The sequence below is a fragment of the Bubalus bubalis genome, chromosome 12 (genome assembly GCF_019923935.1).
Source record: "Bubalus bubalis isolate 160015118507 breed Murrah chromosome 12, NDDB_SH_1, whole genome shotgun sequence".
Taxonomy (NCBI): domain Eukaryota; kingdom Metazoa; phylum Chordata; class Mammalia; order Artiodactyla; family Bovidae; genus Bubalus; species Bubalus bubalis.
In genome coordinates, this window is record NC_059168.1 from 47558491 (window position 1) to 47581450 (window position 22960).

The 22960-nt window shown below is 48.4% G+C and overlaps 1 protein-coding gene across 1 annotated transcript; it reads left to right on the forward strand.

Annotated features, from left to right (window-relative positions):
• The first annotated feature begins 35 nt into the window (after positions 1–35).
• CD8B (CD8b molecule) lies at positions 36–20027 on the forward strand. Its single transcript, XM_006074748.4, has 6 exons — positions 36–319; positions 3850–4206; positions 10273–10365; positions 13729–13818; positions 15787–15823; positions 19295–20027. The coding sequence occupies exons 1-6, from the start codon at positions 277–279 to the stop codon at positions 19305–19307; spliced, it is 633 nt and encodes a 210-aa protein (XP_006074810.4). The 5' UTR covers positions 36–276; the 3' UTR covers positions 19308–20027.
• Positions 20028–22960: the final 2933 nt, after the last annotated feature.

The window sequence follows — 22960 nt, forward strand, 5'->3', positions numbered from 1 at the left end:
CCTCCCAGGGCAGAAGGCGATCCCACACGCGCGGATCACTTGGCGCGGGACAGCGGCGTAGCCTCCCTACTGGAAACGCAGTCAAGACCTTTGAAATGCGGGGAGGATGAGGGCGGAGACCTCCCTTTACTCACACCAGACTCCCGCCCTCTCCCCGGCCAGGGCCCTCCCTCCCTGCTCCTCGCTCCCTCCTCCACCCCCACCCCGCGCCCAACTACCCCGCCCGGACCTTCTCAGCCGAGCTCCGCCGGGACCGGGTGTCCGGGGCACGCCAAGATGCAGGCGCGGCTGTGGCTCCTCCTCGCCGCGCAGCTGGCAGGTAAGGCGGGGAGACCCTGGGGGCGCGGGGCTGGATGCGAGGGCTCTGCGCTGGGCCCGGGAAGAGCCTGAGGCGTGAAGTTTAGGGAAAGCTGTCCCCGCAAGATGCCGTACCCAGACCCCGGATCTGAGGGGGCATCCGGGAGGCAGCCTCGGTCCCTGGGGATGGAAAACCTCCCAGGGACTCCACTACCCCCGGGAGTCCCCGGAGCCTCTGCACTGAGGCCACCTCTGCCCCCAAAGCCTGAACCTAGGAAAACATAGACCAGAAGAGAGGAGGGAGAGTTGAAGGAGATGGAAAAGAAGAAAAGAGAGATGGGGAGGTCCAGAGAGGAAGGACATATGCCAGGGCCCCAGTTCTGGCTTTGGTGCCCATCTCTTGGCCCAGGGTTCCATAGACACATTATGATTACTTCCGGGGAAGTATTTGTAGGACAGTTCGCCAAATACCATGCTGTTGCCAGTTTTCAGACAGGTGTGGCAGGGTCCCCACTCACAGTGACTTGGTTCCTGAATATTCCCTGGTGTGGGTATTGTGGGCAGTGTAGCTTCCAGAACAGGCAGCAGTGGAGTTGGAATGTTGGAACAAGAACAGAGCAGGGAGTCTGTCCCTCTGGCCAGCCCAGTCAGTCTGTCTTGTAGAAGAAATCCCTCCCCACTCCAAACTGCTCACTAACTTGTGGTTGATTTGCTCTCTAATCCAAAAATTCCCAAACTGGTCCTCCTGCCAAGGTAACACAGCCTGCCAGCCTGGCTGTGACCTAGTGACTTCAATGGCATCTCTAGCAGAAGCTAGTCTAGGCCATTCAAAGCGACTAGAGTTACTGCGGATCATTTTAGAAAGAGCAGGTCCCTCTGAGTGGGACCACCGGGTGACTGAGACGATGAAATGAATCAAATGAGACCATGCGTGTGGCAAGGCCTGGCCCTGGGACCGGAGCACACACAGGATTCAACCACAGCCAGGGGTTCTGTCTCCAGGGGCTGAAAAGCAAGTGGGCAGGAGAGAGAAACCAGGGTGTGTCTGGGCCAGGAAGTGTTCAAGTCAGGACGAAGGCAAGGATCTACACAAAGACCCCAAAGCCCCTCTGACCTGTCTGTCTCTGGAGGGGTCCCACTGGGGCTTTCTTAGAAGGGCCTGGGGAGTCTGTGTATTCTCGGCCCCACTATGTGCACATGAGCCCGTGACTGGGATCCTAGAGAGGATCACAGGTTTCCTCATTTCAGAGAGTGGCACAAAGCTTAGGTTCTGGGGTCCCAGACCTGGTTTAAATCTGAATCTACCACATAGAGGCCGTATGACCTTAAGCAGGTCCTTAACTTCCTTGAGCCTCTGTTTCCTCGTGTGTAAAATTGGTGTTATTTCCTCCCGAAAAATTCGGTGAGGAATAAATGAGATAATGCATAAATCATGTTCAGCACAGTTTGATAAATATTGGCATTATCAATTCTTTTTTAAAATTTATTTACTTTTGGCTGTACCACACAGCATCCGGGATCTTAGTTCCCCAACTGGGATTCAAGTTGTGTCCCCTGCAGTGGAAGGGTGGAGTCTTAATCCCTGGATGCCAGGGAAATCCCTATCCGGTTCTTATTGTCTTCCCCAGGAGGTCAATGACCCCCAACAATGAAGACTCTGCTAAAAAGGCAGCATGGTTTTCTGGGAGAGGAGAGAAGGCTCAATAGCCACTTGGGCCCCAGGTATCTTTTCATTCTCAGTGGGAGTAAAGGCTCAGAGTAATCTGTGATGGGAGTCCAGAAGTTTGCTTCTTCAGTGTTAGAGAAGGTCAAGGCCAAGGAGCCTGAGCCTCAAGTAGGATTATGAATGTGGGCTTCTTGTTGTTCAGTCACCAAGTCATGTCCCACTCTTTGTGACCCCATGGACTGCAGCATACCAGGCCTCGCAGTCAGTCCCCCACCATTTCCCGGAGTTTGCACAAGTTCATGTCCATTGGATCGGTGATGCCATCCAACTATCTCATCCTCTGTCACCCTCTTCTCCTTCTGTCCTCAATCTCTCCCAGCATCAGGGTCTTTTCTAATGAATGTGGGTTCAGAAAGGCTTGGGTACACACACACACACACACACACACACACACACACACACACGCATGCACACACAAACATCCTCTGCCCATCCAGGCCTATATCTTCTCTGGGCCTCAGTGCTCCCGGATCTGGGTCCTGGTCTGCAGAGTCTTCTCTGCCCCACAGCTAAAATGAAAGCTTTACCAAGTCAGGTTCCGTTTGGTGGACTTGGTCATGAGGGACCCCTTCTAATTCTCTCCTTAAGATTTCATTTGCCTCCAGTAGCAACTGCTGAGAGCTGTCACATAGATGATGATTTACCCGAGTACAGTGAGGTTCAGTTTGCAGTGCTTTTTTGGACATTCTGAGTCTTGGAGATGGCTCAGTGGTAAAGAATCCACCTGCCAAGGCAGGAGACCCCTGTTCGATCCCTGGGTCGGGAAGATTCCCTGGAGAAGGAAGTGGCAAGCTAGTACAGTATTCCTGCCTGGAGAATCCCATGGTCAGAGGAGCCTGGCGGACTACAGTCCATGGGGTCACAAAAGAAGTCAGACACTCAACAACACTAAACAGAAACAACAAGCCGGGGAGGCAGGCAAGACAGCAGCATCAAACCGCCCTCCTTTTCCAGGAAGGAGACAGGGTCCACAACTTGCCGGAGATGCCACAACTGGTGTGGGGCACAGGCAGGGTTCAAGGCCAGGTCTGTGAGTTCTGCTCTGGGCCTCCTGATCAAGGCCCTACCTGCAGGGGCTTCCCATTTGAGACTGAAGTGAACTCCCAGCACCTCTTCTGGGGTGTCTGTCCCTCCACTCGGGAATGGGGATGCAGAGACCAATTACTGGCTTGGAGAGTAATGGGCTGGGATTGTGTCTATGGGGGACAGTGAGTTCCCCTTGCTGGTTGTTGTCACTGTCTGGAAACAGTGACTGGTCCTCTTATAGGTTGACCAGAGCAGCCAGGTGTTCGGCCAGTAATTCTGAGCTCCTCTCTGAGCTTGACCTGGGTTTCCTTAGGCCACCTGGAACCTTTTGAAAGTCTTCATAGAGTGGCCACAGAACAAGGTGGAAGGCAACCAGCTTTCACTTCAGACTGCATCCTTGACTTTGACTCCTGGGTCACTTATTAGCTGTAAGCAGGACTTTGAAGAAGGCATTTCAGGCCTCAGTTCCTCATGTGGGGATAAAAATCCTAAAGTAAGTCTGAAGCTTGATGGGGGTAATTTATGCCAAGAGCCAGGCCTAGAAGCATGAAGTCAACAAGTGGCACTTTTCCCCTGTCCCCTTTGTCAGGCTGGCATCATGAACACCTGCCTGATGGATGATCACCCTGGTGGGCGGGGTGCTCTCAGTCCTGGAACTGCCGGCCATATTTCACACAGCCCCTGGGCCCTGCAGCCAGGCAGGCTCTCTCATCACTTCTCCTCTCATGTTTGACTCTGGGACCCCACAACCCCTGCTAAGAAAAGGTGCTGATGGCCTCTGCTCTTTCTGCTTCTCATAGCTCTGCATGGCAGCTTGGCCCTCGTGCAGACCCCTGCATCCTTGATGGTTCAGACCAACCAGATGGTGACGCTGTCCTGTAAAACCCAAACCTCACCTTCTAACGCACGCATCTACTGGCTGCGGCTGCGCCAGGCCCTGAGCGCTAACAGTCACTATGAGTTCCTGGCCTCCTGGGAGTCCAAAAAGACTGTGTATGGCAAGGAGGTGGACGCGGAGAAGCTGACTGTGCTTGGAAATCCCCCCCAGAACATGCTCACGCTCCAAAATGTGAAGCCTGCCGACAGTGGTGTCTACTTCTGCATGATCATTGGGATACCCAACCTGATCTTTGGGACGGGAACTCAGCTGAGTGTGGGTAAGAATCCGGTTCAGTGCTGCAGATGAGCACTGAGTACCTACTGGGTGCTGAGTGCGTGCTATGTCCTGGGACGGCTCCCATTCTCAGCGAGCCCTACTCGGAGGGAGGGGCTGACTTCCAGGAGCAACAGCGCTACTGGTCTTTTTTTTTTTTTCATGACTGAAAGCTATATTTGAAACTTTGTATTTTGTATTGGAGTATAGCCGATTAACAAACAATATTGTGATAGTTTCAGCTGAACAGCGAAGGGACTCAGCTATACATATGTATGTATCCATTCTCCCCCGAGCTGCCCTCCCATCCAGGCTACGGCATAGCACTGAGCAGAGCTGCTAGTGCTCTACAGTTGGTCCTTGTTGTTCATCCACTTTAAATATAGCAGTGGGTGTCCATCCTAAACTCCCCTTAGCTATCCTTCCCTCCCATCCTTTCCCCTGGCAACCATAAGCCTCGTTCTCTAAAACACTACTGTTAATAGTGAGCCAAGCTGGTGCAAAGGTTGTATGTAGTTATTTCATTTCATGCTATTGACCACACTGGGAGGCAGGTGCTGTTTGATTCCCATTGGAAATGAGATGCTTTGGGGCATTGCTGCTTATTCCAGTAACAGGGTGGCATTCTAGGCCCATCTGAGGCTGAGGCTGAGGCTGGATTGGTCCGTGTCCCAACACCTGTTAGAAGTCCCCTCCCAGTGTGCCCACAGGGAAAGAATATTCTTGCTGCCTGGACATACCCAACAAGAGCATTCACGTTGTGCATGGGGGCCCGTGGCTTGAACCCACGCCCAGAGTTGCAGGGAGCAAGGAGGTTAGACCCCAGACCCAGCTGCAAATTTACCATGTGCCCATGGGCAGGTCACTCCCCTCCCCAGGCCTCAGTTTTCCCATCTGTATCATGGGACTGCTAAGGACCTCCCTGATTCCCTCTGGCCCTTAGAAGCTGCAGTTCCTCAGAAGTTAAGTCAGCAAGTGCAGTAGAAATATATTTCGAGCCACAGATGTAATTTAAAATTTTCTAGGGAGTTCCCTGTGGAGAAGGCAATGGCACCCCACTCCAGTACTCTTGCCTGGAAAATCCCATGGGCGGAGGAGCCTGGTGGGCTGCAATCTGTGGGGTTCCGAAGAGTTGGACACAACTTAGTGACTTCACTTTCACTTTTCACTTTCATGCATTGGAGAAGGAAATGGCAACCCACTCCAGTGTTCTTGCCTGGAGAATCCCAGGGACAGGGGAGCCTGGTGGGCTGCTGTCTATGGGGTCGCACAGAGTCGGACACGACTGAAGCGACGCAGCAGCAGGGAGTTCCCTGATGGTCCAGTGATTAGGACTCATCACTTTCACTGCCTAGGACCCTGATTCAATCCTGGGTCAGGGAACTAGGATCCCAAAAACCTTGGCCAAAAAAAAAAAAAAATATTCTAGAAAGCAGCCACATTCAAAAAAAGTCAAAAGACACAAGTGAAATTAATTTCAATAATACATTTTGTTTAACCCAGTTTATGGACAATATTACTATTTCAGCATGAAATCAGTATGCAATTAATTACTGATATATTTTACATTTTCTTTTCATACTAAGTGCTCGATGTGTGTTTGAAATGCACAGCACATCTCGAGGCAGACTGGCCACGTTAATGTGTTCTGTAGCTCATATGGCAGGTGGCTGCCGTGCGGGACAGTGAGGATTAAACCATCAAAGGTATAAAGGAATTCTCAAAGGCCAACATCTGGCTTCAACCCCCTCCCCAGATTAACTCATAGTCAAGGCCAACCCCCAGCGGGCCTCCCACTATCTTGCTTCCCTCTCACCTAAGATCTTCTCAGGCTGGAGCATTGAGAGTGACAGGGGGCCCCCACAAATTGGACCACTCGGCATGGGAGGTGCAGACATAGCAACATAATTACGAAGACACAAGCCAGAGTGATGCCCTCTTCACATGTCACCAGCCTCTGACCTTTTTTATTTTTTAACTTTCTATTTTGTATTGGGTATAGCCAATAATCAATGTTGTGATAGTTTCAGGTGAAGAGCAAAGGGTTTCAGCCATACATGGACATGTATCCATTCTCCCCCAAACTCCCCTCCCATCCAGACTGCCACATAACATCGAGCAGAGTTGTCTGTGCTGCACAGTAGGTCCTTTTTGGTTATCCATTTTAAATACAGCAGTGTGTTTGTGTCCATCCCAAACTCCCAAACTGTCCCTTCCTGTCCTGGGTCTTAAATCCTCCAGGAGGTGGGGAGGATGGGGAGAACTCTCGCACCAGAAGCTGAGGCATCCCTGAAGGGATGGGTGTTAACTGATTCTTGTATTGAACATTAGGCTCTTCTGAGTTTAGGGGTTGGGTTTGGTTTATTGTTTTTGTCTCCATAAGCCTCATACTTCCCACTCAAGAGATTTCAGGGGCTAAGAAAGGTGGATGGTGAAATAAGAAAAACTGGTTTTCAGAAGTTCCCCCCACCTCCTCCACTAGCTGCCCACTCCTGGCTTTGATCTTCCCAACCCCCTGACTCTGCCTGGCTCCCCGGGAATGGCAATCTGTCCCCAAAGCACGTGCTCCCAACCGTATCATCTCCCCAGGTGTGGGGACTCCAGAGCAAGAGCTCACCCTCTGGCTGGAAGTTCAGGACAGTTTAAAGAGGACTGTTGGATGCCAGTGGTAAAGAACCTGCCTGCCAATGCTGGAGACATAAGGGATGTGAATTTGATCCCTGGGTCGGGAAGATCCCTTGGAAGAGGGCAGAGCAATCCATTCCAGTATTCTTGCCTGGAGAATACCCATGGACAAAGGAGCCTGGCAGCCTACAGTCCTTAGGGTCTCATAGGGTTGGACACGACTAAATCAACTTACCATGCACTTGGACGGTAGAGAAAGTATTGGGGGGAAGACAGGCTTTTTTCAGGCACCTCAAGACACCATGGACTCAAAAGTCCTGCCCCTTTCAAAGAGGAGAGAAGTGGGGAGATTTGAACTGGGTGCGTGCATGCTAAGTCGCTTCATTCGTGTCCGACTCTTTGTGACCTTGTGGACTGTAGTCCGCCAGGCTCCTCTCCATGAGGATTCTTCAGGCAAGAATACTGGAGTGGGTTGCCATGCCTTTCTCCTGGGGATCTTCCTGACCCAGGGGTCGAACCCACGTATCTTACGTCTCCTGTATTGGCAGGTGAGTTCTTTACCACTAGCGCCACCTGGGAAGGTGCGGGTGGGTAATCAAGAATAATAAAGGACTCCCGACTCTGGGCAAGAAGACATTAAAATCCAAAGGTGGGACTTCCCTGGTGGTCCAGTGGTTAGGACTCCATGCTCCCAAGGCAGGGGGTGCGGGTTCAATCCCCTGGTCAGGGAACTGAGCGCCCACATGCCGCGTGGTGTGGCCAAAAATTTTAAAACAAAAAAATAGAACAAGTTCCCCCACAAACCTCCTAAAAGCCCCAGGCTACTGGGGTCTGTAGATCTGCCCCCTGAAGGCTCACCACTGCCCCAGTGGGAGTCTGTAGGAAGGAGGGAGATGAACACTTCTGGAGCAGTGGGGACTAAAAGGGCTAAGGGAAGGACAGCCTGAGACACCCCAGCTGAGGGCCGGGCTCCTCCCAGGCTTTCAGAACACGAGACTAAGGCCGTTCTCCCCCTTTACAACTGTTTCCTTCAACACCCTGATGACCTGAGGTGCTTAACTTTTAAAAATTTATTTATTCATTTGTTTGGCTGCATCAGGTCTTAGTTGCCGCACATGGGATCTTCGCTGCATCATGCAGGCTCTTTTGATGCGGTGCTCAGACTCGCTAGTTGTGGGGCAGGCTCCAGAGAGCCCGGGCTCAGTATTTGTAGCATGTAAGCTTAGCTGCTCGTGGCATGTGGGATCTTAGTTTCCTGACCAGGGATCAAACCCACGATTCCTGCATTGCAGGGCAGATTCTTTACCACTGGACCACCAGGGAAGTCCCCGTGCTTAACTGTTTGTCAAAATACATTTGCCCCTTAGGCAATGTGTGGCACGAGAATCTAATATAGGCATTCTTTGGCTCAGATGCTGGCCCTGCTGTTTATTGGCTCTTGAACTTGAGCAAGTTCAAATAAGCAACTTGAACTTATGTCAACCCTCTGAGCCAAGGCTTCTGGGGATAAAATGGAGAAACTAGTGCCCATCCCCAAAGTTGTTGGTTCCGTAAGCTTAAGCTGACGTGCTTGGCACAACCGCTGGCATGAGGTAGGAGCTTGCTAAGGGTTAATTCTGGTTAGCTGGGTCTTCTTGAAACCCCCCAGATCATGCAGAACAGGGGGCACAATTTCTCTACTGCCCTTGTCTCAGGGTGGTGAGGGTCCAAAGAGTCAACATTTTATATGAAAGATGCCAGACCCAAAGGATCAAACACTGGCTGCCCCTCCCAGTGCCCTTGACTCTAGAGTCCAAGTTCACGTGTCACACAATTCCCTCTCCTACAATTTTGCAGAAAATCAGCGAAATGTCTTTTCCCAACTATCAGAGGCAGGGGGTTGGATTCTCGAGCCTCGGGTGTCTCCCTTTGCCCTGTGGGCTTGTCCGCCTGCCCTGTCCCACCACTTCAGTCATATGACAGTGGATTAGAATGAAAGAGTAGGCGTTACCCACCAGGAGTCAGGAGAGGAACTTGCGGACCCCAGCCAGGCCCTTTCCTTTGTGGGGCCTCGTAGGGCTCAGTCCTTTACATCACTAGTGTTCACCTTTGAAATTAAAGGTTGAGACTAGTCTAAAGGTCCCTCTGATAACATATGTTTGCTTGTTTTGTTTTTGTTTTTGTTTTTTTTTGGTTGAGCACTAGGGCATGTGGGATCTCAGTTCTCTGACCAGAGATCGAACCTGTGCCCCCTGCCGTGGAAGCACAGATTCTTAACCACTGAGGCTGAGGAAGAAAATCTCAACCTACACAACCTCCCAACCTGCTTGGTATTGTCCAGAAAAAGGCACCACCTCCTTTCTTCCAGCTTCTTCCATTCGCACAAGGAGGAGGGCTCAGGGGTTGGTCGTGCCAAGGGCTAGGGGACTCCAGATGTAGCTCAAGATCTTCAGCGAGGTGAAGCCATCCATACCACTCACTTTGCTGGGCTCACTGTTCCCTGTCATTCTCACAACCACCTTAGAAAGGAGATGGGGGTCATCTCACAAAGAAGCGATAGGACTTGCCCCTAGTCATTACTGTTGTTCAGCTGCTAAGTCATGTCTGACTCTTTGCAACCCCACGGCTACAGCACACCAGGCTCCTCTGTCATCTGTCTCCTGGAGTTTGCTCAATTCATGTCCATTGAGACGGTGATGCTCTCTAATCACATTCTCACTGCCTCCTTCTCCTTTGACCCAGCATCAGGGTCTTTTCCAGTGTGTCAGCTCTTCAAATCATGTGGCCAAAGTGTTGGAGCTTCAGCTTCAGCATCAGTCCTTCCAATGAATATTCAGGGTTGGTTTCCTTTAGGATTGACTGGTTTGATCTCCTTGCAGTCCACACAATGGTTGATCAGGGGTCTTGGGGCTCTTTTCATATCTGGATGACTCCAGAGCCCCTCTCTCCAAGACACCAAGTTGACCTCCATCTCTGAGCCCTCAGATCCATCTGCGAATTACTAAATCAAAAATCCCATTGATCTGTGACCTTCAAGCCCATGACAGCCTAGGGAACACTGCTGCTGCTGCTGCTGCTGCTGCTGCTGCTAAGTCACTTCAGTCGTGTCCAACTCTGTGTGACCCCATAGATGGCAGCCCACCAGGCTCCCCCGACCCTGGGATTCTCTAGGCAAGAACACTGGAGTGGGTTGCCATTTCCTTCTCCAATGCATGAAAGTAAAAAGTGAAAGTGAAGTCGCTCAGTCATGTCCGACCCTCAGCGACCCATGGAGTGCAGCCTTCCAGGCTACTCCGTCCATGGGATTTTCCAGGCAAGAGTACTGGAGTGGGGTGCCATTGCCTTCTCTGAGGGAACACTGAGAAGGGTTTTAATACCTGAGTATCAGACATGCAGTTGTAAGTTTTGTCTCTGAGTCCACCTGCGGTTTACCTGGCTAAGACATGTGTCTTGCTTGTTTTTGCAGTTGATGTACTTCCTACCTCTCCCCAGCCAACCAAGAAGACCAGCCCTAAAAAGAAAGTGTGCCATCGAGTCCCAAACCCGGTGGCTCAGAAACGTGAGTTCTCCCATTCCTCCGGATTCTCAGAAGCACAGCCAACGCTCGTTCTCCCTTTCTCCCTCCCTTCCTTCCATAAACTCTTGACAAGTGTGGACTCGAGCCTCTTTCTCTAGCCCTGAGCTGGAGTCTAAGGGGAGCTGAGTGCGACAGCAGCGCTGTTTTCCAGTCGCTCATAGTCTAGTGGGGGACACGCTCGTAACTCGTCACAGGACAAAACTTAATGGACTCAGTGCTCAGTCGCTAAGTCGTGTCTGACTCTGTGCAGCCCCATGAACTATAGCCCAACAGGCTCCTCTGTCCATGGACTTTCCCAGGCAAGAATACTGGAGTGGGTTGCTGTTTCCTTCTCCAGGGGATCTTCCCCAACCAGGGATCAAACTTGCATCTCCTGCGTTGGCAGGTGGATTTTTTTACCACTAAGCTACCCGCGCCCCTAATGAAGGATCTATCTGCCCAACACTTGCACACAAATGTTCCCAGCAACATTTTTCTTTGTTTCTGTTGTTGTTAAGTTGTTATTTGTTTTTTGGCTGTGCTGGGTTTTCATGCTGCACAGGCTTTTCTCTAGCTGTGGTGAACAGAGGCTACTCTCTAGATGTGGTGCACAGGCAAGCAGCAGCTTTCCCTGGAGTCACATTGTGGGGAGGTGATCACACTTCACCCAGGACCTTTAGCTGTGTCTAGGTCTCTAGTTCAGGTCATAGCTCAGGAGGCCTCCCCTGACCCCTCTCCGCCCAGAAGAAAGGGGTCTTTCTACCTTCCACATCCCTGCAGCTTATACCCACCTCCATTACTTAAAACTTTATCCCGGCATAATCTGCATGTCATAAAATTCATCCATTTTAAGTGCACGACTCAGTGATTTTTAATAAATTTACCGAGTAATGCAACCGTCACCACGAACTAGTTTTAGAACATTTCCATCAAACTCTCAGATCCCTTGTGCCTATTTATAGTTAATCTCTGTCCCCCCTCCCAGCCCCTGGCACCTGCTAATCTACATTCTGTTGCAATAGATTCATCTCTCCTGAACGTCTCGTACAAATGGAGTCATATGGTATGTGGTCTTTCATGCCTGGTTTCTTTCACTTTGCATCACATTTCTGAGGTTCATCCAGGTTAGGAAACCCATGGAGATGAGAGGGAGGCAGATAGAAGCTTCACATCTCAGAACGGAAAAGGACCTCCCAGGGCCTCTCACCAAACTTTCCTCTCCGAGTGGCACCATCCAGCCTTGGTGATGGTGGTTCCCTCCCCAAGAGCAGCCCATGCCATTTCCTTCCTCCCTTCCCCACCCTGCCCTGCCCCACCACCTCTCCTGCCCTAAAGCTGTAGCCATGGGACTGGCAGGGACTGTAGAACTCAGGAGACTTGAGTCTGTATCCATGCCCTGCTTTTTACTATCCAGATCGCCTTGGGCAGGTAATTGAACTTCTTTGAATCTTGTTTTTTCTGAACTGTAAAATGAGAGATAAAAATGATTGTTAATTCCTTCCTTCCTCACAAGATGGAAGTTTGCAGTTAGTACTGTACTTGACACATAACAGATCTTCAGTAAACGTTCTACCCCTTCTCTGACACCCAAAACTCTTTCTTTTTCAACCTTGGGTGTCAGTCTGCAGCCTTACCTTTTTCACCCATGGGTCCTGATTCTGCCTACTTTGCTACTCACAAGGACCAGTCACAGGGAAAGAAAGAGTATCAGAGAAAGATTTGGGGTATCAGTTTATATTTGATATAAACTCTGCTGTTTATATAATTTACAAAATGGGCAGAAAGACAATTTTTCTTCTTCCATAGAAGAAAAATCATACATGGTCAATACATGAAAATAGGCTGAAATTGGCAAGTAGGAAATTGAAATGAAATATTATTTTTCACCCACTGCTCTGCAAAAGTTAAAATCTCTGATAATGTCAGGAGTAAGCAGGGTACATGACTGATAATTAGGAATGGAACTCAGTGAAGCCTTTTTGGAAGGCATTTTACAGTATCTGTTATTATTGAAAATGGATACAGTCTATGGTTAGTTGTTCTTATTTTCAGTATCTGCCTTGGGCAGGCTCCTGCACAGGGAGAAACATACCTGGATGTTCTCTGCAGCCTTATTTGTAAAATTCAAAAAACAAACAAAATGTACATTAATGGCTAAATAATCCATGGTACAGCCATACTTCAGATGACATGCCGTTAGAACAAAGAATATGCTGGCATGTTTAAGAAAAAAGCCTGGTTGCAGAACAGTTTGTACTGTATAAGCCTCTGTATTTTTAAAACTATACGTGCTACAATGAACACTGGGGTACATGTGTCTTTTGCAATTATGCTTTTCTCAGGGTATATGTCCAGCAGTGGGATTGCTGGGTCATAGTGGTTTTATTTTTAGTTTTTTAGGGAATCTCCATACTGTTCTCCATAGTGGTTGTATCAATTTACGTTCCCACCAACAGCGCAAGAGTGTTCCCTTTTCTCCATACCCTCTCCAGCATTTATTGTAGACTTTTTGGTGATGGCCATTCTGACCAATGTGAGGTAATGGGAAATTGCTGTATAGCACAAGGAGCTCAACCTGGTTATCAACCTAGGTTATCATAACCTCGAGGGGTGGGAGGGAGGTTCCAGAGGGAGAGGACCTATGTATACCTATGACTGACTCATGTTGATGTATGGCAGAAGCCTCCACAACACTGTAAAGCAACTATCTCCAATTAAAAATAAATTAAAAAAAAACTATATGTGATGTGTCTATGTAAATTACATATGTGTATATGCAAATTAACAATGGTAGTTACTTCTGTGAAGGAGCTACAGTGAAAATATATTCAGCTATTTCTTCTAAAATTAAAAATATTTTTTTAATAAATAATAAAAATCCCATTACCAGGCATGCGAATTGTCTATCTCATTTTGAACAAAAGTAGCTACTGAGTTTATTAACTGTTAAAATTTGGATGTGGGACCTGAAGATTGGGCTTCCCTGGTGGCTCAGACGGTAAAGCATCTGCCTGCAATGTGGGAGACCCAGGTTCGATCCCTAGGTCGGGAAGATCCCCTGGAGAAGGAAATGGCAACCTACTCCAATATTCTTGCCTGGAAAATTCCATGGATGGAGGAGCCTGGTGGGCTACAGTCCTTGGAGTCAAAAAGAATTGGACACGACTGAGCAACTTCACTTTCACTTTCCTGAAGTTTTATATATGAAATGATTTCAGTATGTTTAAAGAGCCTAGAAAAGACTAGAATGAAGCATGGAAAAAAGTGGTATTCTCTGAGTGGTGGGTGGGGCTTCCTGTGGATTTTTCCTTCTTTGTATTTATCTGCACGTCTCAAATGTTCATTCAACACGCGTGTATTTTCCAGGTCTGCCCTGTGCCCCGCTCATCCTCGGCCTCCTGGCAGCTGGTGTCCTGATTCTTCTGGTGTCCTTGGGTGTGGCCATCCACCTGCGCTGTAAGTTATGCCCTCTTGGGCCGCCATGTACATGTGTTTGCTCAGTCGCTCAGTCATGTTCTACTCTTGCAACCCCAAGGACTGGCCTGCCAGGCTCCTCTGTCTATGGGATTTCCCAGGCAAGAATACGGGAGTAGGTTGCCATTTCCTTCTCCAGGTAGATTCTGTATCACTGAGCCACCTGGCAAGGCTGGGTCTTCATGGTGACTCCTTTTGCTGCTGGATGTGTCCCCGAGGGTCCTTTCTTCTCTAGGGGAACAGGGCAGGTGGCAGCTGGTGGGAAGTTTGCTCCTTCAACCCCAAACCCATGATAAGTCTGAGAAGTGATTCTTGGCCTGAGGCCAAGCTGCAGGAGTCAGAGACCACCCCATCTCTGGAGTCAGACAAACCTGGATTTGAATTCAACCCTTGATCTAGCGACTTGGGCAGATGCCCTGGCCCCACTGAGGCTCAGGGGCCCTACCCAGGGTAACCATATTACCTACCTCCCCGGCTTGTTTTTGTAAAGTCCTGCCCCAGGGCGTGTACTCTGTCAGCAGGAACACCCAGGAGCAGTTGGGGTGGAAACAGTGCACGGAAATTACACTGGGGGTTGCATTTCGCTCCCCAGAACTAGAAATCCTCCCCTGAGGCTGTTGGGAAACTCAGAGATGGTTTGCTGTTCTCGGCCACTTCAGGGGTAGGACCACCTCCGTCTACGGGCCCCCAGGGGAGCTGGTGGTTCAGATGGTTAAGAATCTGCCTGCAATGCAGCAGACCTGGGTTCGATCCCTGGGTTGGGAAGATCTGCTGGAGAAGGGAATGGCAACCCATTCCAGTATTCTTGTCTGGAGAATTCCATGGACAAAGGACCTGGTGGGCTACAGTCCATGGGGTCACAAAGAGTCAGACTTGACTGAGAAACTAGCACTTTCACTTTCAGGGTAGTTTCAGGGAAGGCCAGCACAGCTGGCCCAGAGCCCAGAGCCCCAGACTCTACTCCTGACTCTTCTGCTCACTGGTGCCACTCTGGGCTTGAGCGAGTCACTCACCCTCTCTGGGCTTCTATAAAATGAGAGGGGTTGGCCCACTGGAATGTAGACTAGGTCAGTGGCTCTTTTATAAGTCACAGACCCCTTTGAACATATGATCACAATTATCGACCCCCTCTACAGGGAAATGCATAGTGTGCACACTTTTGCATATAATTGCCACGCAAAAAAGGATCCATTTATTTCATTCTAAGAACCATTAGAGCTCAGGGGTCTGCAAACATTTTGCTCAATGAACTCATCAGTGAAAAAAATCTTTTAATTATAAATACTAACTGCAACTAACTGTATTTTTTAAATATTATGTATGTATATATTTAATATATACTTATAAATATTTATTTAATAAATTATTAACATTTATGTTATCTGGGTTTATTTAATATATTGCATTAGACAAAATGTTCGTTCAGATTTCTCTGTACCATCTTACAGAAATCCCAAATGAACTTTTTGGCCAACTCAATACTGTGTATATTATTAAATGTTCTTCAGAAATAAAAAGGATGAGATAAACATGAAAATACACATGCTCATATTTCCTTCTTACATCCCAAGGGGAAATTGCACACCCCCAGAGTCCACAAGCTCTGGTTTAAGACCACCTGTCTGTACAGCCTCTTCTACGTGACCTGCTGTGAAGGGCAAGGTGGTGCATTCAAGGGCACACAAACAATCCCTCACAAGCTACAGGATTTTAAGCAAGTTACTCAGTTACACACTCGCTCTCTAGATCAGTTTCCCCATATGCAAAATGAGATAATAAAATTCAACTCCTAGCATTAAAGGAGTTAAAACCCATGAGGAGCAGAGCCTGGAATCAAAAGAAGTGGTTCTAGGCGTTGGCTGTCCCTCTCATCACTCTGCTTGCTCTCTGGGGCTTGGTATCTGCAGTTCACAACCCATGTCAACCAACACTTTTGTTTTCTCCTTCCAGGCCTGCAGAGGAGAGCCCGGCTTCGTCTCTTAAAACAGTAAGTGGCTGAGGTCTTGAAAAAGTGCCCAGCCTGCAGCCCTGGGTGTGGCCCTGGCTTTCTCACGCCTGGCGGCTGCTCACAAACATCTAAGAAGCCCCAGCCAGGCACCACCTTCAAAAACTCACACACTGTATAAGTAGATGCGGTGATGGAGTTCAGGCAAAGAGAGAAACTAAGCAAACAGAATACTGGCTAGTTGTTTATGTCAAGTGTGGTAAGATTTAGCTCTTAGATTTTTTGAGGATGACAGTGAACTCTTTTCTTTTTTTTTTTTCCTAATTGCAGTGTGGTTGATTTACATTAGCGACTGAACTGAACTGATTAGTTTCAGGTGTACAGCAAAGTGATGCAGTTATATATATTTTATTTTTCAGATTCTTTTCCACTATAGGTTATTGAATAAACAGTCAACTCCTGCTTGGTTAGAACCAGAAGGATATCCCAAGCTTTTGCCCCCTGTTATTTCATTAAACTTGGTTCTGCATGATATAAGAGGGTTATTTTTACAGATCAAGACCTGCTCAAAGCATTTGGGGCAGTAGAGAGCAGAATGGAACTTGAAGACAAGTCAGTTGACCCCCACGGGCAGTGGAATTCCTTCCTGGCTAGTGTTGTGTGTTGGACTTGACCCCACCTGGGTCCCAGGAGTTAGCAAACCCACCGGCTTAGTTACACAGACACAGGGGCAACAAGCTTGCTCTTTAGGCCCACTGAGCTGTGTAAGCTCCAGCAGAAGCCAAGGCTGCTTGCTGCTTCCATACTGAAGGGCTTCTGGACCACTATTTGTCTATGGGCTGTGCCCTTGGACCGATTTTTCTGCCTCAAAACAGATAGTTTCACATCTACCTATCTCATTAATTACATTCCCCTCTATGTAGAGGTGTTTGAAAAAAAAAAAAAAGAGAGAAAGTTCCTGCCCCTAGATTGAGGATCAAGAGCTCTGGCTCCATTCAAGCAGATCTTGGTTTGAATTCTGTCTGCTACTCACCATCCTTGTGACTGCAGGCAAGTCACTTCACCTCTCTGAGCCTCTGATCCCTCATCTATAAAATGGGACAGCAGTAACAACCACATGGCTATTGTAAGGACTTACTGGGGAAACACCTTCCAAGTGCTCAGCTCCTGTATTCTTGGAGTCCAAGCACCAGCTCATGCTACTTACAAAAGACGATTTTATGAGCCCAACAACCAAGACACAGAATGTTTTCTTGTTGATTATAAATGACATACAATATTATAATGGTTTCAGATGTGCAACATACAAAGTAGTTTTTAAATGTTTACTTTTTATTTATTTACTTATTTTTGGCTATACTGGGTCTTCATTGCTACACAGGCTTTTTTCCAGGTTAGGTGAGCAGGGGCTACTCTCTAGTTGTGGTGCGAGGGCTTCTCATTGTGATGGCTTCTCTGGTGGAGCACAGGCTCTGGGGTTCTCAGCCTTCAGTAGTTGCAGCTCCTGGGCTCCAGAATACAGGCTCAGTAGTTGTGGCGCGCTGGGCTTAGTTGCCCTAAGGCAAGAGGGATCTTCCTGGATCAGGGATTGAACCTGTGTCTCCTGCATTGGCAGGCAAATTCTTAACCACTGAGCCACCAGGGAAGACTACAATGTACTTTTAAATATTCTGAAATTATAAATTTTCAAATATACTCACTATACTATATGTTCTACATCATACACATTGTATTTGTGTATATTTATACATGTTGTATTATACAGTTGCTTAAACATGCCTGCTACATTTCATATTTTTTTGATGATAATTTTTTTTTTTTTTTTTTTGGCTGTACTGGGTCTTTATTGCTGCGAGCAGACTTTCTCTAGTTGTGGTGTGCAGGCTTCTCATTGTGGTGGCTTCTCTAGCTTCAGAGCACAAGCTCTGGGCACGTGGGCTTCAGTAGTTGGGGCTCCTGGGCTCTAGAGTATGAGCTCAGTAGTTGTGGTGCACAGGCTCAGTTGCCTCGCAGCTGGAATCTTCCAGGACCAGGGATCGAACCCATGTCCCCTGTATTAGCAGTCAGATTCTTAACCACTGGACTACCAGAGAAGTCGTTCAATGATCATTGTGATGGTCTGCAATTTTTACTTCATGTGCTAGATTTAGAAACTCTCCCACATTTGCTGCTGCTGCTGCTGCTAAGTCGCTTCAGTCGTGTCCGACTCTGTGCGACCCCACAGACAGCAGCCCACCAGGCTCCGCCGTCCCTGGGATTCTCCAGGCAAGAACACTGGAGTGGGTTGCCATTTCCTTCTCCAATGCATGAAAGTGAAAAGTGAAAGTGAAGTCACTAAGTTGTGTCCAACTCTTCGGAACCCCACAGATTGCAGCCCACCAGGCTCCTCCGCCCATGGGATTTTCCAGGCAAGAGTACTGGAGTGGGGTGCCCCCACATTTAGGAGGCAGTAACTTAAGAGTTTTTGTCTCACCCTAGACCTCCGGTGTGTTTCATTCATATCTTCCTTGCAGTGACCTTTTATGGAAAATGTCTCCCCGTCAGGGTACTGCCTGTGACTCTGCCTCCCTCCCACCACTTTGTTTTAATTTGTTCCCCTGGTAATTTGATGCCAGTTCAGGGGGAGTCTGTTGCCAGACCTCATGCTGTGGCAAACCCAGGGGTTCTGAGGATCAGGTCATGCGAGCAAGGGGCTGGGGGTGGCCCTAGGGGGGACCCAAGGCCCTTCACCCTCTTCATTCCAAACAGCTCTCCTCTCATCCATTGCCCATAGTTACACTTACCTGTAAGATGTCATTGAACAAAAGGGTCTGAGGCTAAAAGAAGTTCGGAAACCACCTCTGGGTTTACTCTCATGATCCAGGTGTGGATGAAATAGTCCCTGGGCCTCAAAGAGCAGCTGTTACAAATTCAGGTTGCAGTTTGGGGCAGATATTCCCCACCTGCTAACTGGCTTTAGAAAATCATCCGTCAGCAGGTCATCTTCCTCTGGTCCCTTAATGCACATGGGTGAATCGCTTATCTTAGAAGGCACCGCAAGAGGTAACACTATTCAAAGCTAGAGTTCTTAGGGCTGCACTTTTTTAAGCATTTTAATTTTTTGTGTGTGTCTTAAACAATAGTCTTTATGTTTACCCAAAGCAGTACAAAGTGAGGCAGTTCCTCAGAAGGTGACTTGGAGCTAGAAAATCCATCCTGAGCGTGAAAGTGTTAGCGTTAGTTGGTAAGTTATGTCCAACTCTTTGCCACCCTATGGACTGTAGCCTGCCAGGCTCCTCTGTCCATGGGATTTCCCAGGCAAGAATACTGCAATGGGTTGCCATTTCCTTCTCCAGGCATTTTAAATTTTTCTTTAATGACGAAGATGGGCCTTAAAAACATTCTAACACAAAACCCTTGGCCCTAGGCTACTTACTGGGACTGGAGCCCTGCATCCTGAGGAGCTATTTATCAGGAAATTCAATAGCATTTGCCTGAAAATAAGTGGTTTCACGCATTTCCTGTTGTTTTCAGGTTTTACAAGTGACCAGAGAATATGTTTTCTGGTGTCCCGCTACAAAAATACATTGGTCAGTGATGAGCGAGATCCAGAAAAATGAGAGAGAATGCACACACTCAGCCGTGGAAATGTCACTGAAACTGCAGAAGCTGCCTGTTTTTAACTACTGCAAGTTCTTTCTATGGGCCTCATGCATGGGATCTACTTGTTACATGATCACTGGCAATCTTAGAGAGAAGGCTTCAAAACCCCACGGCACTTCCTGCTACTTGCAAGGCACTCTGGACGACTGAGTACAGAATGGCGCCCAGTGCACCACTTCTGCCTCCTGTAACTCAGCCTGGGTTGGGCTGGGAACTTTGTGTTGACTGTCTAGCCACCACATTTCTTTGCCCAGGTAGGGCAATGACACTGAGACCCGAATCTCTCATGGGATGGTGATGGGATGGGTCCCCTTGGTCTTCCCGGGGCTAACCCTTTCCACAGGGTGGCCCCTGAGAGCAGACCCAGATTGGAAATGAGGCTTCCAAGGGGCTGATCTGGCTCTCAGGGTCACTTCAGTTTCTGAGGACCTCCTTCGGGCCTGGGAACTTGTGGTCTGGGAGACAAGAGGCCCTTTGATCTCCCACTAGGAAGTTCTTCAGCTTTTACTTCTGCCTTCCCATGGTTTATATATTTCTTCTCTTGCTCGCTATTCCTTTTATGATAATATCTTGGTTGTAACAATAAAGTCTTGGGTAAAAAATGCAGATGGCTCCTGTGATGTAAATGCACAAAAGCTCATCTATGCGGCAAAGATGGTGGTGCTCAGTTAAAAAGAAATTAATGAGGTTAAAATGACTATGGCTTCATTCTGCATCAAGCTCCTCGTGTGTTCGTGCTAAGTTGCTGTAGTTGTGTCCTACTCTGCAACCCTGTGGACTGTAGCCTGCCAGGCTCCTCTGTCCATGGGATTATCTAGGCAAGAATACTGGAGTGAGTTGCCATTTCCTCCTCCAGAGGATCTTCCCAAGCTGGAATTGAACCCACATCTCTTACGTCTCCTGCATTGGCAGGAAGGTTCTTTACCATTAGCGCCACCCTCATTTGCCCCCAAACATGCCGTAGTCCTCTTCGTAGCTGTAGAGAAAGCCTGGAGGAGATGGAAGCACCCAGGGCACCTACAGCCAGGAAGCAGGTGCCTCCAGGGCCAACCCCAAAACTGCTTTCACTAGCACCTGTTCATTTCTACTGAGCATGGAACCCTGGGGACACCTGGCCATGAGCCAGGAGAACTTGCACCAAAGAAGAGGTGAGAGGGACTTCCCTGGTGGTTCAGTGGTTGGGACTACACCTTCCAACATGGGAGACAGGGGTTCAGTCTCCCCAATTTGGGGAGTTGGGATCCTGCATGCCTCCTGGCCAAACAACCAAAGCATAAAACAGAAGCAGCGATGTAACAAACCAAATAAAGACTTTAAAAATGACCCACATCAAAAAATAGAAAGAGAGAGAGGGGAAGGTGAGAGACCTCAGGATCTCTGCTGCATGTCCATTAATATTTTACTGTTTCTCAGCTTCAGTAGTCAGAGAAGAAAGCTACAAGGAGAAGATGCTGAGCTGGAATGGAGGAGTCATAAGAGCCTGGATCTTATCTTAGTTTCCCAGCCTGCACTTGAGCAACTTAAGAACTATCGGGCCAAAGAAGAATTCAACCTTTGGCCATGTTAATAGAAGCACATGACCCAGGTCAAAGGAGGAGAGTCCCACCTGCATTTCCTGGCCTGCCCTGGGCTGGGAGGTGTAATTTAAGAAGGGCAATGACAAACCAGGCTCCATGCAGAGGCCTCTGGCAACCACAGAATGTGACTGTGACTCAGGCTGGAGTGAAACATCTTCTGGCATCTGACAGGCTTCCTGAGGAGTCAGAGGGCAGGGCAGGTCTAGTTGTAGTGGACGGGAGTCAGAAGGGCTTAGATGAAGGAAGGGCGGAAGAGAAGCAAACATTTTCTGCCCACCAACTGTGAGGTCAACAGAACAGGTTGTCTTCTGAGGCTGACAGATCAGCGGAAAGGGCCGGGTTAATCTAGACCGAGTCCTCCAGCGTTCACTTTCCTCCAAGATGCCCTATTTAGAAGTGTAGTGTTAGTTGCTCAGTCGTTTCTGACTCTTTGCAACCCCACAGACTGTAGCCCACCAGGCTCCTCTGTCCATGGAATTCTCCAGGCAAGAATTCTGGAGTGGGTTGCCATCTCCTCCTCCAGGGGATCTTCCTGACCCAGGGATTGAACCTGGGTCTCCCTCATTGCAGGTGGACTCTTTACCATCTGAGCCACCAGGGAAGCCTGGACCGGAGTCCCCCCGGGTTCACTTAGCTCCGAGATGCCCTATTTAATAAGAGACTAAAGCCCAGATGTGCACTATGCCCTCCCTGAAGGTCACACCCCATCCGCAGAGGAAGTTAAGAGCAGGCCTCAGCGGCCTCATCCCTCTCCGAGCTCTGCTATTTAACTGCATCTCCCAGCCGCTGTCTTTGTGGTAGTGTTTAGTTGTTTGCACGTTCTCGTGGAGTGAGGTTTGGGGGTCTGGGTGGGGGAGGGGGGCCTCTGTTTTTGGTGCCGCCTGGGCTCCATCTACCTTGGGAGTCAGATGTACAGACTTGACTGCCAGTGAGGGGGCCTGCGGTGAGGAGGTTTGCACTCAGCCCCTGACTCTTGTTTTGAAGAAGTAACAGAGCATTTATTGCTTTCTGTAGGGCTGTTACAGCAAAATATCCAAAAATGTTTCTTGATTTAGCTATCTTTTGACTAGGAGTTTCACCTGTTGGTGTGTAGCTTAAAGAAACACATCCCGGCATGTATCTTAATGAAACATCCCAAAGTGATGTGGCATAGAAATATGCATTAGGTTGTTCCTTGGAGTGTTGCCTGTGAGCCAAAACTTGGAATCAATCCAAATGTCCCTTAAAAAGAGCCAGTTAGATCAAATGCTGTGCAAGGGACTCCATGTAGCTGTGAAGAAAAGAACTGATGCCTATTCACTGCCATCAAATGATGACTGCTACATCTGCATCTATTTTAACATCTGTATGGATTATTCTTTTTATTATTTATTTATTTTGGCCTCACTGTGAGGCATGTGGGATCTAAATTCCCCGATCAGGACTCGAACCTGAGTCCCCTGCAGTGGATGCACAGAGTCTTGACCACTGGACTGCCTAGAAAGTCCCAGATTATTCTCTTTTTAAATGTAATACGTGGTCACTGTTAAAATTCAAGCACAGATTTAAAAAAACAGGCAAATGTATGTAAGTTAGAAGTCAGGATATGGGTACCCTTGGTGCAAGGATGATCATGAAAAGGGAGCAGAGGTTTTGTTTTTCCATATGGGAGCTGGTCCCAGGGGATATTCAGTTTGTGAAAAGTCATACAGCTGTATAGTCATGAGATGTCAACTTTCATATTGTGGCTTAGTCCCTAGGTCGTGTCTGACTCTTTTGCGATCCCAAGGACTATAGCTCACCAGGCTCCTCTGTCCATGGAATTTTCCAGACAAGGATACTGGAGTGGGTTGCCATTTCCTTCCCCAGGGGATATTCCTGACTCAGGGATTGAACCCGCATCTCCTGCATTGGCAAGCAGATTCTTTGCCAATGAGCCACGTGGGAAGCCCTCAACTTTCATATATAGCTATGGAAATAG

What these genes read in the sequence shown, in the direction of transcription:
- CD8B (XM_006074748.4), top strand. Translation starts at nt 277, where the DNA reads ATGCAGGCGCGGCTGTGGCTCCTCCTCGCCGCGCAGCTGGCAG. An exon ending in GGGAACTCAGCTGAGTGTGG is followed by an intron (nt 4,207 to 10,272) that starts GTAAGAATCCGG and finishes TTGTTTTTGCAG; the next exon opens with TTGATGTACTTCCTACCTCT. An exon ending in TGTGGCCATCCACCTGCGCT is followed by an intron (nt 13,819 to 15,786) that starts GTAAGTTATGCC and finishes TTCTCCTTCCAG; the next exon opens with GCCTGCAGAGGAGAGCCCGG.